The sequence below is a fragment of the Alligator mississippiensis genome, chromosome 7 (genome assembly GCF_030867095.1).
Source record: "Alligator mississippiensis isolate rAllMis1 chromosome 7, rAllMis1, whole genome shotgun sequence".
NCBI classification, from domain to species: Eukaryota; Metazoa; Chordata; order Crocodylia; family Alligatoridae; genus Alligator; species Alligator mississippiensis.
The window spans coordinates 7,952,267-7,970,130 of NC_081830.1; the positions used below are offsets into that span (position 1 = coordinate 7,952,267).

General features: G+C 48.2%; 1 protein-coding gene and 1 long non-coding RNA gene across 2 annotated transcripts; one reads left to right on the forward strand and one right to left on the reverse strand.

Moving 5' to 3' along the window:
- Positions 1–1,110: 1,110 nt before the first annotated feature.
- LOC102559765 (olfactory receptor 6C74) lies at positions 1,111–2,058 on the reverse strand. Its single transcript, XM_006259730.3, has one exon. It carries the CDS (start codon positions 2,056–2,058, stop codon positions 1,111–1,113), a length of 948 nt encoding a protein of 315 aa, XP_006259792.3.
- Positions 2,059–5,520: 3,462 nt separating this feature from the next.
- Positions 5,521–16,824, forward strand: LOC109282779 (uncharacterized). Its single transcript, XR_002089800.2, has 4 exons — positions 5,521–5,691; positions 7,272–10,115; positions 14,474–14,528; positions 16,525–16,824. It is a non-coding gene; the product is annotated as an uncharacterized LOC109282779 (long non-coding RNA).
- Positions 16,825–17,864: the final 1,040 nt, after the last annotated feature.

Genomic DNA, 17,864 nt, shown 5'->3' on the forward strand with positions numbered 1-17,864 from the left:
TCAAGGAAAGTGATTATTTCCCTCTATTTGGCACTGGTGAAGCCACATCTGGAATAGCGTCCAGTTTTGCACCATCCCTCAAACTACAGAAAGGTGTGGACAAATTGGCGATAGCCCAGTGGAGGGCAATGGAAGTGGTTAGGGGGCTAAGGCACAAGACTTGTGAGGAGAGGCTGAGGGAACTGGGTTTATTTTGGAAAAGAGAAGATGGGGGGGGGTTGATAGAAACCTTTGACTATCTGAAAGGTGATTACAAAGAGGATGGAGCTGGACTGTTCTCAGATGGCAGATGACAGAACAAGGAGCAATGGTCTCAAGTTGTAGCAAGGGAATTTTAGGTTTGATATTAGGAAAAACCCTCTCATGAGGAGGGTAGTAAAGCACTGGAACATAGAGAGGTTGTGAAATCACCATCCTTGGAGGTTTTAAAGACCCAGATAGACAAAGCCGTGGCTGGGATGATCTATTTGGGGATGGTCCTTTGAGCAGGGGTTGGATTAGATGAGCTCCTGAGGTCCCTTCCAACCCCAATTTTCTATGATTCTAGGTGAAGCATAGGATCCACCATAACTCCTAGATGCTTCTCAGCAGTCATACTGCTAAGCCAGATATCCCCTCTGCCCACCGGTATTTGTGCATTTCAACATTTTTCCCCACCTGTGGCACCTTTCATTCATCTTTGCTGAATGTAATTTCCTTGCCTATTGCCCTCCATTTAAACAAGATCTCTTTTTCATTTTAATCCTATAGTATAATAAAAAATAGGGCTGTAAGAGACCTCTGGAGGTCATTGAGTCCAGCCCCATGCATGAGGCAGAATCATCTCTATCCAAACCATTGCAAACAAAGCCTTGTCTAACCTATTCCTGGCAACCCTGTGGCACCCAGAAACACATCACCATGGGTGAGAATTGCTGGCTTTGGGGTTTTTAAATCTTAAGATGTGCCTCCATTTGATCAGAATTTAAATATACTTTTTAAGCACATCTTTAAGTCACTGCTGAGTGACATTTTTATCAAATAGCACATGAAATCAGTGACCTTTCAATTTAAAGAGAGAAGAGTAGATGACAAATATGACTATTACTTACTTCTTCGTGTGTGTTCCTGTCACAGTTTTGGTTTCTTACAGAATATCCCATTCCGGCTGATAGCATCTCTCAAGGCATCTTTGACCTGTTTGTTCCTCAGGCTGTAGATGAAGGGGCTGAGCAAAGGGGACACCACATTATTGAGAAGTGCCACTGTCTTACCAAAGTTTCCCTTGCTGCTACCCGATGGTGTCACATACATGAAGATGCAGCTTCCATAGAAGATGAAGACCACGGTGAGGTGGGAGACACAGGTGGAGAAGGCTTTCTGCCTTCCAGAGACTGAGGGGATATGCATCACAGTGGAGATGATATTGATGTAAGAGATGATGGTGATGATAAAAGTACCCAGCACGCTGCCTGTGGCCAAAATGACAGACAATAGTTGAAGGTACTGGGTGTCTATGCAGGCCAGTTTAATCACTGGCACACTGTCACAGAAGAAATGGTCAATGATGTTTGGGCCACAGAAGGGCAACTGGAAAAACATCACAAATGGGGTGCTCACATAGAGAACACTGATCACCCAGGAGCCCAGCACTAACTGTGTGCACAGCTGATTGTTCATGATGGAAGGGTAGTGGAGCGGCTTGCAGATGGCCACATACCTATCAAAGGACATGGCTGCCAGCATGAAGAACTCAGCAGTGCCAGTGATGACGTAAAGAAAGCATTGGGCAAAACAGCCGGGCACAGAAATGGTCTTGCTGCCTGATGCCAGGCTGAACAAGACCTTTGGAACAGAGATGGAGGTTAAGGTGATCTCCAAGAGAGAGAAGTTCCTGAGGAGGAAATACATGGGGGTCTGGAGACGCTGATCCAGTAGGGTGATGACAATGATGAGAAGGTTTCCCAACACCGTCAAAAGGTAGGTGAAGAGGAGGGAAAAGAAGAGCAGGATCTGCAGCCAGTGATTGTCTGTGAAGCCTACCAGGATGAACTCCGTCACTCTCGTTTGATTCTCCATGGCAGCAGCTCTTTTGACCTCCATGTAACCATAGAGGAAAACTAGCAGTGTTCTGACTTTTAGAAGTGCTCCAGCTATTTCACTGATGAAATACTGATTAATACTGGTACTGCCATAGGGTTGCAGTGTTTTCCTTTTGCCTCCCACTGTAATAGAGCAAGGGGATGCTTGCCATGAATGCAGCCCTTGGCAAATGGCTTCTGATTTATCCATTAATAATATCTGTGACTTTTTTAAAACTTCCATTGTAACAGTCATTCCCTGAGGCCAGCTGACTAATGAGTACCACAAGGAAAACCACTCTCACTCCTGGCTTCCAAACGTTTGGAGAACTTTTACTTCTTGCAGTTTTTAGAGGTGGTGGAGGAAAATGTTCCATTTAACATTTTTTATGCCTCCAAAAATGTTTATGATCCTCGTTCCCAACGTTAGCATAAAGATCACTAATATAGGATAATTTATTTGAGATATAGACATACTGAGATATCACTCACAATCTGAAAACTGAGAAAGAACCCAGAGTTTAAAGTGTTCAAATACCTGGAGGGCAATTATGGAGAGGATGGGGACTGCCTTTTCTCTGTGACTGCAGGGGACAGGACTAGGAGCAAAGAACTGCAGCAGGGGAAATTTAGGTTGGAGATTAGGAGGACATTTCTGACTCTGAGGGTGGTGAAGTACTGGAACAGGCTGCCTAGAGAAGTTGTTAGGGATGATCCTACCTTGAGCAGGGGGCTGGACTAGATGACCTTAGGAGGTCCCTTCCAGCCCTACTTCCCCAGGATCCTAGTTTTTCCTTTTTTTTTTAATTTGGTAAAGGGCAATTGAAAATATATTTAGTTCATGCATTTCTTGCCCATACCCAAAACATTTCCATGGATATTTCTATGAAGTTACAATCAATTTAATTTGTTTAAAAATTAAGATTGGAAAATGAATTGCAGCTTCTTACTGTAGTTGCTTTTTTTGGCTATGTTGTCTTTTGCTGACAAGATCATTTTAATGGGACATATTCCAGCAAAAACTTTATCTTATCGAGAAGAAACCTACTCTATACCAGAAGGCAGTAGGTTAAATTATGATTGTACAAGTAACCCAATAATGATAATCTCTGTTAAAAACTTGGGAAATGTCCTGACTCTTCCAAAAACAACATACATATTTAGAAATGGAGGAAGAAAATGCATCTGTCTTGCTTCTTTCACTTGGCAAGAGAATGATCATCTTCATCTTGCTAGAAAAAGACAAGAACACTTGATAAGTTTTTATTTAGAAGACCCAATTCCATCTATTTTTCCTGTTGCAGGAAAAATATTTATATCTCATCAGAAATTTGTGTGGAAAACCAAAACAAGGCAACTTCCATCCATCCAAATTTACCATTTAACCCTGTTGCCTCATCAAACTCGCCTCATTTCATGGGGAGGAGGATGGCAAACATGCTGAAATAAAAGGTGAACTCCATTCTTTGACTCATAGGAAAGTAGAGCTGGGAGGGACCTTGCAAGGTCACCTGGTCCAGCCCCCAGTTTAAGGCAGGATTACCCCTGACTAAACCATCCCAGCCAAGTGTCTGTCTAACCCACTCTTGAAAATGTCCAAGGAGGGAGATTCTACAGCTTCTCTAGGCAGACTGTTTCAATGTTTGACCACCCTCAGTCAGAAATTTCCTCCTACTCTCCAGCCTAAATTTCCTCTGCTATAGTTTGAGGCCATTCCTTCTAGTCTTGTCCCCTGTGGCAACTGAGAAAATCCCATCTCTATCCTCTCAACAATCACCCTTCTAATATTTGAAGCCTGTTATCAAATCTGCTCCTCAATCTTCAGACTAATTTAGTTCTTCAGACTAAATTATCCTACTTCTTTTGGCCGTTCCTCATAAGTCATGCTCTCTAGGCCTCTCATCATTTTTGCAGCTTTGAGCTGAACTCTTTCTAATCTGTCCACATCCTCCCAAAACTGGACAGACTACTCCAGGTGAGGCTTCACCAGTGCTGAATAGAGCAGAAGAATCTCTTCCCTTGATTTGCAAGTGACACTCCCGTTAATACAGCCCAGGATGCTGTTGGTGTTCTTTGCAACAAGAGCATAAGGCCAACAATTAGGCTTCCCACTAGGCAATTCGGTATTTTGGAAAACAAACCCCTACAAGGGTGTAAGAGAATCTTAGATGTTCATATAGAGAATATGTGCATTTTCATCAAGTTCCAAGGTGTCGTGGGGGAACTTATGCTACCACCACACTGTGTCTATGGCCGAGGTCAAGTGAAGGTTAAGGTCAATGGACAAATTGACCAGAGCACTGATACGTAGCTGTGAAGGTCTGTGGAATTCCCCAGAACAGTGAGGAACTTTTGGCTCCATGGGCCAGATGAGTGGTGCAGGGCTGGTCTGCAGGCTGGATTGAACCCTGCAGGCTGGATGGGGCCTTGGGGCCCGGCACCACCCACTCCCTGCCCCATGTGCCACAATTGGGTCCTGGGGGCCTGGCATCACTCCTTTCTGCTGGGATTGGTTTTCAGGGGGGCTGGCATCACCCTCTCCTACCCCTGTGCACCAAGATTGTGCCCTGGGCCCTGCTTGCTCCCTTCCCCGCACTCTGGGATTGGGCCCTGGAGGCCTGGAACCACACCCTCGCACCAGGATTAGGTCCTGGGGGCCTGGTACCACTCCTTCATGGTCCCTTACACTGGAATTGTGCACTGAGGGCCTGGCACTGCCCTGCTCAGCCCTGAATGCTGGGTTTGGGTGCTGGATCCTCATGGGTTTGGAAATTTGGCAGCAGGGAAGTGGTGGCACTGTTCCCCTGCCACCAGATTTCCAGACCCGTGAGCTGGATGACGTGATACTATAGGCTGGATCTGGCCCATGGGCTGGGGGTTGAGCACCTGTCCCAGGGAATTCTGGAATACCGCTGTCTCCATGAGTCCCTGGGTGTGGACCAGCCTGGTCAGTCTACCACCCTGACCGGAGTATTAAAGAACAGAAGATAGTGGTCTGATCATGACAAAGGTGTCTAAAAAATATCACTAAAAATGGAAGCCCCTGTAACGAAGTGGGTGCAAAACATTAAGTCTCCAATTTATCCTCAGCCTTGGGCACGAGGTAGACACAGTCCATACTGGACAAGTTTGGCAACTTGTACCTTTGATAGGCCCTGTTTTCTTGAAGACCACCACCGCTCTGTCCCCCTGACTTCTGATTTTAGGCAGATGCTACACAGAGTACCTGCCAGGTACCATCTGGGCAACCACTGGCCCAGAGGCCTCATATAGCTAGGTCTCAGTGATACATGCAAAGACAGAGGCCACATCCCAAATAACAGTAGTGGTAATTGTTGTTTTATTAACCCACACCTATCATTAAGCAGCAACAGATCAGGGTCTCCACTGGCAGACACAGGGTAGGATAAAGACAGGAAATGGAAACTGCTAGGGACCCACAGGGGGCGGGGCCTGTGGCAGAGCACAGGGTGTGTCTGCCACTTTAAGGGCCTGGAGCTGGCAGCCTCCAGGTGCCTGATTAGGGCAGCCATTTTGAGGCCTAGGCTGCCTATATAAACAAGGCAGTTTGGCTGCAGGAGGCCAGGCAGTAACATTGCCTGGCCAGAGGTCTGCTGCGAACAACCCAGAGGTAAGGGGGAGCTGCAAGGGGATGGTAAGGAGGCTCCTGGTCCTGGGCATGACCTGAAACTGCACCCTGCCAGGAGGGGGTGGTCTGGTGGGACTGTCAGTGGTGCAGGAGCCCCCAGGAAATGCCAGGCCAGTTATCACCCTGGTGAAAGGTGGGTCGGGGCGCCTTAACCCCTAGCTCCCACCACCACTGAGTGGGTTACCCTTGTGTTTGTTGGGGGGCCCAGAGGGCCAGTGTTGTGAGGGGCACAGAGAGGGCGGACCTGGAGAGTGTGGTTGTGTGCAGGGTGTGGTGCTGCGGCTGCTCCTAGGAGGAAGGGAGTAGTGGCACAGTGAGGCCCGGAGACAGAGTGAGCGGCTAGAGAGACCCAGCCCGAAGGGGAGAGTACCCTCGACTGGCCCAAGCTGGGGCCAGGACTATGGCAGTCAAAAGGGCCAGGGGCCCACCACGAGGGATGCCCAAGAGCCAGGGGCCTGGGGTCCCGACTGGCCTGGAGGTGGGCCAGGGCCAGGTAGCCGAAGGTCCCGGGGGAACCACACCCGAGAGGGGAACATGGCTTCGGGGGGGCGAGGTAGCCCGGATGAAGGCGGAGTGGCCGCCTGATAGGAGAGGATCATAGTAGGGTCCTGTACGGATGATTCTGGGGCCCAGTGAGGGGCTGGTGATTACGAGAACATCGAGATGCCATCTGCGAGGCTTGGGCTGCGGTATTAGGGGAGGTCGGAGCCGCAGAGCGCCCCCTGGCATCGGGGCACTACAATGGGCAGCCTCCCGCTTAATTGACATCTTAATGAATCAATTATCATCAAAGGCGTGGCAGGCGAGATAAGCGGGAGGTTGCCCAGAGACAGGTGGGCGGGCCACGAAGAGCTCGGCCCTGAGTAGGCCCCCTGTCACGGTGACAGGTGGGCGGGCCGCAGACCTCGGCCCCAGGAGGCCCCCTGTCACAGGGCCCTAGTGCCAGTGAGGGCGCAGTATCCTCAGGGGTAACCCACAGCAGTGTGTGGGGACCCTGGCACTCAGGAGGGCGCAGCCTACAGGGTGTATAGACCCCAGCCCTAGGGAAGGGCATTTCTGAAGCCCCAGCGTGGGCGGGGCGAGCTCCCAGGAAGGGGGCCATTTTGTAAGCCCAAGTGGGGCACAGCCAGATGCCAGTGAGGGCACAGTTTACGGGGTGCGTAGACCCCAGCCCCAGAGAGGGGCGATTGAGCCCAAGTGTGGGCATAGTGAGCCCCAAGGAGGGGGCAACACTGAGGAGCCCAAGCGAGGGCGCAGTGAGCCCCGAGAAAGGGGGACAACATTAGATAACAGCAATTACATCTGCGAGGCTTGGGCTGCGGTATTGGGGAGGAAGGAGCCGCAGATAGTGCCCCCTGGTATCAGGGCAGTACAATGGCAGCCTCCCGCTAATTAATTAATTAACATCAAGACGTGGCAGGCGAGAAGGCAGGAGGTTGCCGCAGGAACAGGTGAGCGGGCCGCAGCTTGGCTCGGCTCGGCTCAGAAATGATGCCTGTTACAGGGAAGAACAACCAGTAGCTGCTAGCCACGCCATCTCTGCCTTTTGCTTCTCTCCACAGACCTCGTCAAATTCTTCTGCTGCTCCCTCTTGGGTGCATCTCACTTTCTTGCAGGTACTAATGCTCCCAGGGACACCCCACTCATTTCAAGGAGGAAGATGGTCTCATCCTTGCTTTCTTGAGGGGAAAGTGAGGCACAGAGACCAGGATCTTGAGGGGATGTGGCTGCCTCTTGCCCAGTGAAGTAGGTGATGTCCAAACCTCCTGGAGAGGATGTAAGATCTGGAACTCCATTGTCATCATCCCCGGGCTGGCCTGTAACCCCAGCACTCTGTGATTTCCCAGTCAGGCTGCCCCATGTCCCCAGCGTTACCTGAATAAGCAGCCAGGAAGAGAAGCAGCCTGAGACCTGTCATCTTCATTCCACTCAGCGACCTTGTGGGCTGAGGACACTGGAGCTTTTCTCTTCACACCTCAGTGAGGATCAGATGCTCTCCTTTATCTGGGTGGGGCCCAGTCTCATTTGCATGTGGTTGCTACTAAATCATATGCATAAAACCATGGTTTGCCCTATTGTGCTCATAAAGGACAATATGATCCTTCATAATTTTTTTCAAAGACCTTTCCAAGGATGTACGTGAGACTGACTGGCCTATAATTACTCAGATCCTCCTTCCTCCCCTTCTTGAAAATAAGGACCACACTGGCCCCTTTCCAGCCCTCTGGTCAGTCAGTCCCTCCAGAATGTGGACTGATCTTTCCTATCCATTCTGACCTTTGTGCAGGGGACAGACAGATCCAGTTAATGTTGTAGTGGCTGCTCTGGCCATAGCCAGGTGGTAAGGGCAGGGGCTATGGAGTGGAGGTGACCTCTGTGTCTTGGGTAAGATGTAGAGCTGCACCCTGCTGGGGAAGGGTGGTGTGGTGGGGCTCCTACTGGCATGGGAGACCCCAGGAAATGCCAAACCAATTACTTCCCTTGTGAAAGGTGGGTCAGGGTGCCTTATAACCCCAGCCCCACATCTTTGGTGGTGTTCTAGTGAACAGGTGGAGCCCAGGGCCCATTAAGGAGCCCTGAGGCAGAGCTCAGGCTGGAGGAGGGACCTGGGGCCACACCTGGGTGGCAGGGGAAAGCCTGGGGGTGCGAGAGACCCTGAGTGAGAGGGGCAATGAGTAAAGAGACCCTGGATGAGAGGGGCAACAAGTAAAGTGGCCCCATGAGTGTGGGCAAGTGAGGAGGCCTAGTGGAGGCATAGTGGTCCATCGAGGGGCCAGGAGCTAAACAGGCCTACAGTCGTACAATCGCTCAGTCAATGCTCAGGTGAGGGTGCCGGGAGGCATGCAACAGACTGCACTGGGGCTGACTGAGGTGAGGATAGCTAAGCCTGAACTTGGGTGAGGCCAGGTAGGATGAGTGTGGCCCTGAGAGAGCAGTATGAAAGAGGCTGGGTGAGAGCCAGCAGAGTAAGTGGGACCCCAGTGGGAGAGGGGTGGTATGTGAGTGGCTGCAGAGAAGAGCTACAACTGTGTGCCTTGTTTGCTCCAGCCATGGGCTAGAGAAGTAACACCACTAGAGAAGTAACTCCAGCCATGGGCTAGAGAAGCAACATCTGAGAGGCTTGGGACCTGTGGAGGGGAGGTTGGAGCAGGTGTTAGGCCCTTGCCAGCAGGGCAAATAATGGGTAGCCTCCCAACCTAGTAAGAACGCTCATGGTTTTTCCATCAAGGTGTAGCAAGCGAGCAAAGTGGGTGGTTGCCTGAGGAGCAGGGTGTCCAGCAGAGACCTGACCAGGAGGCCACCCTGTTACTCTCACTAACAATGATGACAGTTGGAAAGCAAAGCTCCTGGTTTGGAATTAAAGCTCAAAATTTCTCTACCCCTGGTTGAAGCCCAGAAGCTGAGACCCTCCCTCTCCCCAGCACTCCCAGACCTGCCATGTTGGCTTCCCTCAAGGCCTGTGTGGGCTGCACAGACACTGGGCTCTTCTCCAGTTGGAGATAAGCGGGCACAATGTGCATTAGAGTGCCTGATGCTGGTATCCTGGCATGGGATATGAGGGCAGTTGTGAGGACATGAACTCTAGGAATGATGAACTGGAACCCTCTCTGTAGGCAAAAGTGTAGTTGAGCCTGGATGTCCAAATTTTCAGCACAGGGATTGATACAGTATATGTCACACAAGGAAAAGGGATTTGGATTTCCAGGTCTCCACTTTGCAAATCCCAGTCTTCAGTGACTGGAGATGGTGAGCTCCTCAGTGTTGTTCCTTGTTTCTGTGAAAAGTCAATCTGTTTTAAATGTGGAAACATGCTGCCACCCTATTGCTGTGCATGTCTGTCAGCAACGAAGGCTGCAGCAATCACACGGAGTTCATATATCGCTACCCTTTACTCCCCAGAAATGTTTTATAATAACTCTGTAATGGGAAGACTTTTGTGTAAGACTGTCTACAAAATCAGATCATTACAATTCCTGTGCACCAAGAACAAGCAGTACAGTACAACTCTCAAATGCAAGACCAAGATGCATTTCTGCCCCCAGGGGAGGGGGCACTGCTATTTTCACAAGAAAAGGAAGAAGGATTCAGTGCTTTCTTTGCTTGTGAACTTCCTTTATTATTAACTTTTGATCTAGAAGTTGGTGGATCTGCTCCTGTCCTCCTTGCTAGGCCTCAAAGGACTGGGAGTGGACACTGGCAGCAACATCCATTAATTCCTGTAGAGATTAGAAACAAGGAGTGTATCACCCTGCTTGCTCAAAAGCCTCAGGAGATGAGACAGAGCAAGTCTAAAGGTTTTGGAGTTGGAAGAAACCTGCCTGCGCCTGTCCCTGTGACCTTGAGATCCACAGAAGTACAGAAGCAGCACAAAGGAACTGAAAGAAAATATGCTTCTTTATTGAAAGGTAAGAGTTTAAATTTATCTGAATTCAGTATATTAAATTATATTTTAGCTGCATTAGTATTTTTTCATAACCTATGTAATTCATAATTGAATTCCTACTAATCTGATGTTATGTGACAAATCACACAACCTTGGCAGTGAGGTGAGACCTGCAGGGCCGGGAAGTGGTTCACAGTTAACTCTGAGGAGGCCCTTTCCTCCAGCCATTACTAAATTCGTACAAGCTGTAGCTTAGTGTTTATATATGCAAGTTAGCCAATAGATTATATTTTTTTCTTTTTTCTCGCTGAGAAAAATGATGCGACCAACTTTGCCATATGGAAGCATTTCCACACTGCAAGTTATTCTGAGAAAAAAAGTGATTTGAAAGTACTGTCAAATGAAATATGCATTTCCAAATGCTACTAGGATGACCAAACACATCCTTGTATGTAAGAACTATCCTGCAGACATTAAAAAATCCTTCATGGGTATAAGTGAGGAGGAGGTAGATCTTGATGATGAAAGTGCAAGTAACTCTTTCCAACATTTGCGACCCAGAAGTCCTCCTGCTGCTGCTGCTGTGTCTGTAACATCAGCATCACTAAGGGTTGTCCAATCAACACCCTAATTAACCAAATATTGCAACCAACTGTATACAAAAGACTGTCAGTAGCTTCATTTGTAGACAATATGACACCTGAAGATGAGGAAAAAATTGACTAAGCTCTTGCAAGAGCAATATATTCTTCTGGGACACCATTGCCAATAACTAAAAATTCATACTGGCAGGAAGCTTTTAAATTACTATACCATCTTACCGTTTGCCCAGCAGACATTATTTGAGCAAGCCTCTTTTAGAGTCAGAATATGAATGTGTAATGCAATCTGTGCAAGGAAAAGTCAGCAAAGCACTGTGTCTTGCAATACTTACAGATGGACAGACATGTGTGGGGAGAAGGAATCATAATCTTTGTGATTACAACACCGCAACCAGTTTTTGTTTTTTACAGAAGCATTGAAACAGGAGAGAGCAGGCATACTGCTCAGTATATCAGTAACAAAATATGTGAAGTCCTACAGAAGATTGAGGGTGGTAAAGTATTCGCTTTGCTGACTGATAATGCAAGTAATATGAAAGCAGCATAGGAGATCATAATGGATAAATAGCCACATATTACTGCAATAGGATGTGCATCCCATGGGCTAAACTTGCTCCTTAATGTCATCATGAAGTTGGACACTATACAAAAGATCTATAGAAGAGCAAAAGAAGTTATAAAACATGTAAAAGCTACTCGTATTGTAGCTGTGGCCTTTACAAAGAATCAGGAAGAGAAGAATAGAAAGAATCAAATAGTGACACTTAAACTCTGTAGTAAAACGAGATGAGGTAGAGTGGTGATCTCATTTGAAAGTTTACTAAAAAACAAAGAAGCTCTTCAAGAAACAGTAATAATTGAGGATCTTGACACTGTACTTGATGAGGATGTCTTCTGGGTTCAGCTGCAGAACTCCCTGAAGATTCAAAAGCCAATTCCTGCAACAATCACTGCATTTTTGTTAGACATTCCTTACCAAATGGCCCAGATAAAATCAACTGTTTTTGAGAGTCTAAATGCATCTATGCTTACAAGTACCGAAGAAAGAAAAGTGAAAGACTTTATTAACAGACGGGAAGAACAGACAGGAAGATGCCATCAGCGGTGTCAGTGGTGAGGCGGGGACTGGTAAGTGGCAACCACCCACAGGTATCAGCTGCAATTCTCTCAGCGGGTGCATTGCCAATCTCAGGGGGTGCACATGCACCTGCGTGTACCTCTTATAGGTTAGTAATGGCCCCCAGGCCCGGTCCTTGGTATGGAGGCAGTGGTAAAAAGAGGGAAGGCCTGGGTATGAAGTGATGGAAGTGGCAGGAGTCTGGGGGTTTGTGGTGACCAGTGTCTCAGACTCCCAGCCCCAGTGTTGACACTGCAGCAGAGGGGAGGAGGAGAAGGTGGGGAGCAGTGAGAAGGTGAGTGTCCCCCCTGCACCCCAGTAGGCCCCAGGCCTGAGGGAATGCCCCTCCCCCAGCCCAGATGATGATTGGGTGCCTCCTGCCTCCAGGCCAGTCAGGGTGACCCATCCTGCCTCTATGCCAGGGCCCTAGTGCTCTATACAGACTAGACATCTCCTGTGTTGGCCCCTCATTGCCCGCCTCTGGGCCCAAGGACCCTGTTGCCAGGGGTTCAGCCTGGGGTTTGGAGTTCAGAGCTTCTGGCCCAGGCCAGTCCTGCTGGGGACAGAAAGGCCCCACTGAGCCAAGTGTGAGAACCATGCACTGCTCCCTGCTGTGGAGACTCTCCTTTACTCTGTGGTTGTTCTGTGGGTGTGAACAGAGGGGCTGAGATCCACCCCTGTCCCACTCGCACTAGTTTCTTCTCTCCTGACCTGCACCCCACACTGAGTGTGCCTTGACTCTCAAATGTGACAGGTAAAGCTCTTCCAAAAATACCCTTTGTTTGTGCTTTCACTGGCCTTTTCATTTTGAAAGGCTCATATACAGAATGATTGACATTCAAGTAGGGCAGTCATGGTGCGTGTAAAGGGTGCATACCATAGTTCCCCACATACAGCATGCCCCAAAATATAATACACACCTTGTTCTAGAAAGCCAGAATGAAAAGGAAGATCAGTATTGCATTACCTATCTAGGGAGCAGCAGCAAGGAGCCTGAGCCTGCTCATTGCTCTGCACCCTGTAAATCACATGAAGATTTGACTTTTGCTTTTTCCCAGTAACTGTCAGAAGCTGCTCTTACCCTGTCTTTCATGTAATGAACAGTGGGATTTCCAGAAGTGGGTTTTTGTTTGTTTTTTTTTGCAAAGAAGGGGGTATGTTGTATTTTGAAAAATACAGTACTTCCTTAACAAGCCCATGATCCTGGAGGAGAGGATCTGCTGGGAGAGAGAATGTGACCCAGTGTCTCAGCTCTTCCCAAGGATCATGGAGAGCTTGAACAAGCACAGTGGGACCAAGCTGAACCTCTTAATTTTGTTATCTCCTAATATGCACTTTGCTGCATGAGGAGTTTGAGTAAGTCCCGATCTCAGTGCAGCACTGCAATTCAGGACCTAAAGCTTTGACCTGAGCAGTTATCCCTGCAGCTGCCATTCCCTCTCTGCAGAAAGGAAAGTATTCATCCCTCGAGTGGGCTGGGGAGGGACATGGGGACACCGTTTGAGCTGTGTCCAAAGCTTACATTGGAAAGGCTGTTGCTAGAGTGGGAGAGGAGCTTGTATTTTCTCTTTTGGTGAGTATCCTGCTCCAGTTCTGGCCTCTCCTGCAGGCATCAACCCCACACAATCCTTTCCCAAAGCTTAGAGTGACGGGCAAAGTGTCAGTGTGCATGTTTGCAATATGCTGGTGTGACGGGGCACCAAGTCTTCCCTGTCACAGAGCTCTGGAGGAGTGAAGGAAAACAGAAAGCTTACCTTAGCAAGGAGTCCCAGGAGAGCAAGGGGCAGGGATACCTGGATGGAGGAGAGAGACCCCATGAAAACATAAACAAAGGCAGCAAGTGTGGACAGGGAGGGGGGCTGTGAGAGAGGCAGCAGAAGTCTGGATGGATTTAAAAGGGAAGTAACCCAGAATTAGCTCTGGAAAAGAGAAGAAAGCAATGCAGAATAGGGAGAGACTACAAGAGAGAGACAACAGACGACAGAGAGAAGGGAATGTAAGAAGGGTCCTGGAGAGAGACTTACCTGGGAAACTGAAGTGAGGTAGCGAGGGAGACCCCTGAGTTGGTAAGTTTGATACCTGAAGACATCAGGCAATGTCCCAGAGACTAAAAAAAGAGAAAGGAGTGAGATTGTATGAAGATTAGCAAAGAGAAAAGCACCCCACATTTTGATATCACTAGTAAACGCAAGGTGAGAGAGAGCTGTCATTTGCTCGGGACCCGTGCGGAGGAGAACGGGGCAAGCAACCAAGACATTGAGCGTTCTCAAAGAGCAAGAGAGATAATTATATCTGAGCTGTTAGTTATCAAAGAGAGACATAATAAATGTGCAGAAGAAATATTTTTGTTGAACCTCAGACATGATATCTTCTTCATCTCTTGGGACCATGTTTACTTCTGTACCTTATTCCATCAAAGTTGGGGCAGGTGAGAAATAAAGGAAAGGAACCAGTTCATGTTAAAACAAGAGCTTGTGATTTATTTTGCGGGTGTAGCTTAACTCTCACAGCTGGCTACTAACAATGGCTACCAAAAAGAAGCTGCACAGAACTAGCCCACCCAAGTGCCTTGCAGAAAGGTCTTCCTTGTCCTGATGTGGAAATCACAGGGGATTTCACTCATACAGGCTTTTTGTTCTACTTTATTTTTCTCACTTATAGGCAGAGGCCTGTCCTCCCTAGACATCTTCACCAGGATCACAACTGTGACATGATGGTAAGAGGCTTGTCTGCTATCATTGACATAGAGAGTGATGCTGTCTGGGGTTTTGTACTTCTGCTAGGGCTACTCATGTTATTAAAGTCAAGAGTGAGCTTGCCAGGCTAAGAGTGATCCAAAAATAAAAAGTCCTTGATGGTGGACCAAGCAGATGAAGAAAGAATATCTCATGATGGTGGCAGAAGCAGGTGTAGACTGGAGCAGTACAGACATCTTCAGACCTTCTGGTTTTTCTTGCCATGAGATTCAGGTTTCTTTCCTGTGAAGAACTGTGTGGTTGCTGATGCTCAATGCCATCCCCGTATTAAAAGAAGACATGCACAAGCATCTTGCTTCAATAGCAAGTCCCACAGTGATGGGCGAATGGTGATGGGGTAGACGGTAGCGATGACCAGAAGCCCCTAGTCACGGACCTGCACATGCAGAGATAATGACTGTATGATGATTATTTTGTACTTGGAACTAGGACAGGTATGTAATTAGGCAGCTGCAATTATGACTGAGCAGGCCTATTTCAGATCAGCTCTGCTCATCCTGTGTGCAGAGGGCACTAAAAAAGGCATCTAAAACAGCCTGTGTCATGTCACCCACCTGGTATCCGTCCAAGTCAAGTACCGAGTTTCACAACCTGGCGGATAGCACTAACAGCAACCAACTGGATTGAAGGACAGCACTTGTTCCCAGAAAGCTGGATGGATTTCTTTTCCCGAACAAGTGTTCAGAGTAGGATCTAATCATCACAAAGCAACTGAATGAAACAATGAAACTTATGACAGGTACTTGCAGATACACTCGTGTTCCTTGCCTGCCTCTTCTATCTCATACCCCTCCTCCTGATCTTCCACATAAAGAGGGTAGATTAACAGTCTAATAAAACTGCTTGTATTCAATTCACTACCAGTTTCTGGGGGACTTGAATCCATAGGCAAAGGCTTAGATCAAAAAGGCCATTTTGGAGTATGAGAAAAGAGCTGATCGACATAAACTTTGACATAAATGAAAAATGGATCCAGAGATGGAAGACAATTGATGCCATTAATAATTTTCTTATCATGGATCCCGCATCTAAACCTCCTGGCTTTGCTTTTCTAAGACAGAGCTGGACTATGTTGCACAAGGTCCATAGTGGACAACTACCTACTTCGTGTAGAGGGCTCCAATCCACGGTTCCTAGAGTTCATGGCATCATAACTGCCCTCTTACCCCAGAGCTATTCCCTGTCAGGGTCCCAGAGTCAGACACTAGTGCACATTGTGTCAGATGATCTCTAGGGCTCATACTCTGGTCCCGCTGAAGCTGACATACCTCAGGGCTCCCCTGAATGGGGCCTAGCCAGACTGCAGTGCCCAGCGCCCATCTGGGATCTGAACTCATGTATGGGAGAAGGCCACTGAGGATGGGATGGACTCAAATGTCTGAGCAGTGACCACACAAAAACAAGGCTGGAAACTGGCCTAATAAAGCAGCAGTGGATCCCTACTGAAAACCTGCCAGAAGAAGAAAAACTCAGTGTCTTTGCAGCCCACACAGGACCCAACATGGCAGGCTGGGAGTGCTGTTAATCTTGGCAACTTGTTCAGGTGAATGCAGGAGACAGAGACCCAGGAGGACAGGGCCTTGTTGGGATCTGGGCTCAGACCTGGAACAGAGACAGTCTGGGTTTTAATTCCCGATGAGAGAGCTTTTCTCTGCAACTGCTATCATTGCTAGCGTGGACCAAACAGCCAAATCCTTTAGTAATGTTAAGAATCTCAACCTGTGTTTCTCTGTGCTTTAGTGTGCTTGGAGCAGAATAGGGATAAATGTCCATCTTATGTTATGGGATGCTGCATGGATGAAAGATTTAATAGTGACAAAAGACTATCAGATAGCTGGGGGGGGGAAAGAAGCGGGCAGTAAGTGGAGAGCTAAAGGAGGAACCTGAACACAAGTAGAAATGGGATTTAAAAAAGGCAGAAAAGAGTTAATTCCCTCTGTTATCATTTATCTGCAGAAGTCATCTCCAGATCCAGTTGACACAGTCTGGAGCAGAAGTCAAGACACCTGGGGGTAAAGCTGACTTATAAAACCTCTGGCTACACATTTACATACCTTGGCATGAACTGGACACAAGAGGCTCGTGGGAGCGAGCTGCTGCCAGCCTAAGGCTGTACACATCTGTTGGAAGCAGAGGTGGCATGTCTGCTTTTAACCTTCCATTTTATTGTTTTTACTTTGAAAATATCTTCAGGTCTCGGGAGGGGTGGGAAGAAAGTGAGGGAGAAGTGGGCAGAGAAAAATCACCCTGTCTTATAACAAGTTTCCTTAAAATAAATGAATGAATAAGTTGTGTTTTGGGAGGGTGTTGGGGAGGGTTAGCATTAAACCATTGGTCTGTTCATCTACAATGTCCATTTGCCTGTATTTCCCCTCCATCTCACAAACCCTGTAAAAGAGTCCTCCTGTTTTGTGCCTCTCTCTCTCCTACGACTGTGCCTTCAGTCCCTTTCTGTTTTCCAGTTAAAATGCCAGATTGCAGAGCTCTGTGCACCAGATTCCCTTAGCAAACCAAAGCCAGATCCTTCCTCAGTGCTTGACTGGAAGTGGTTCTTATTGGTACATAGAGGATGGGTGTCCCTTAGGAGAACAGCTGGGAAGCTCAAAATTTACTTTGCAGATCATGGGGAGACCATCTCTGGAATTGCTCAGTTAATTAGGAAATGTTTGAGACACTCCCTGGTGAGATAATGTGACTTGCCCTCCCACAGCATTAGCAGGGACTCAGGACACTGCATAGTTGTCCGAGAACAACTCTAAAAAGATGGTTGTGAGTAGTAAGGGTCCCCTTTTCCTCTCTGCCCCTTTTACTCCAGTTGTTTCCAGCATCCTCTGCTCTCAAGGAGTGAACAACATCTGAGCTCCCTGGGAGAATCCAGCCTCATGACAGGGCTGAGCCCCAGCCGTGGAGACCCGAGCCCCACACCCAGCACTGAGGTTCTCCACCACCTCCCCCCTTCCCTCCTGGCACCGCTCACGCCACCTCACATCTGTGCACCACAGGCTCAAGATCACTCTTGCACCGCTGCCTAGTGCTTCTGCTTTCCTGCAGCCACATGTCCCTTCCTAGCATAGCACATGGTGCTCCCTTACCTGCAAACCTCTAATAGCAGTTGCTAACCTCAGCCAGGGTCCTTCTAGGAGAGCCAGCTGTCCTTTATCCTACCTCCAGTCCTGTGAGGGACCCCAGGGGTCCACCCTCTCCTCTCTGGACAATCCACCTTCTCAAAGGCTTTGGCCCATCTGCCTCTTCCACTGAAGCTCCTCGAGCCATGGGAACAGAGCTCTAGGATGGAG

What these genes read in the sequence shown, in the direction of transcription:
- LOC102559765 (XM_006259730.3), bottom strand. Translation starts at nt 2,058, where the DNA reads ATGGAGAATCAAACGAGAGTGACGGAGTTCATCCTGGTAGGCTTCACA.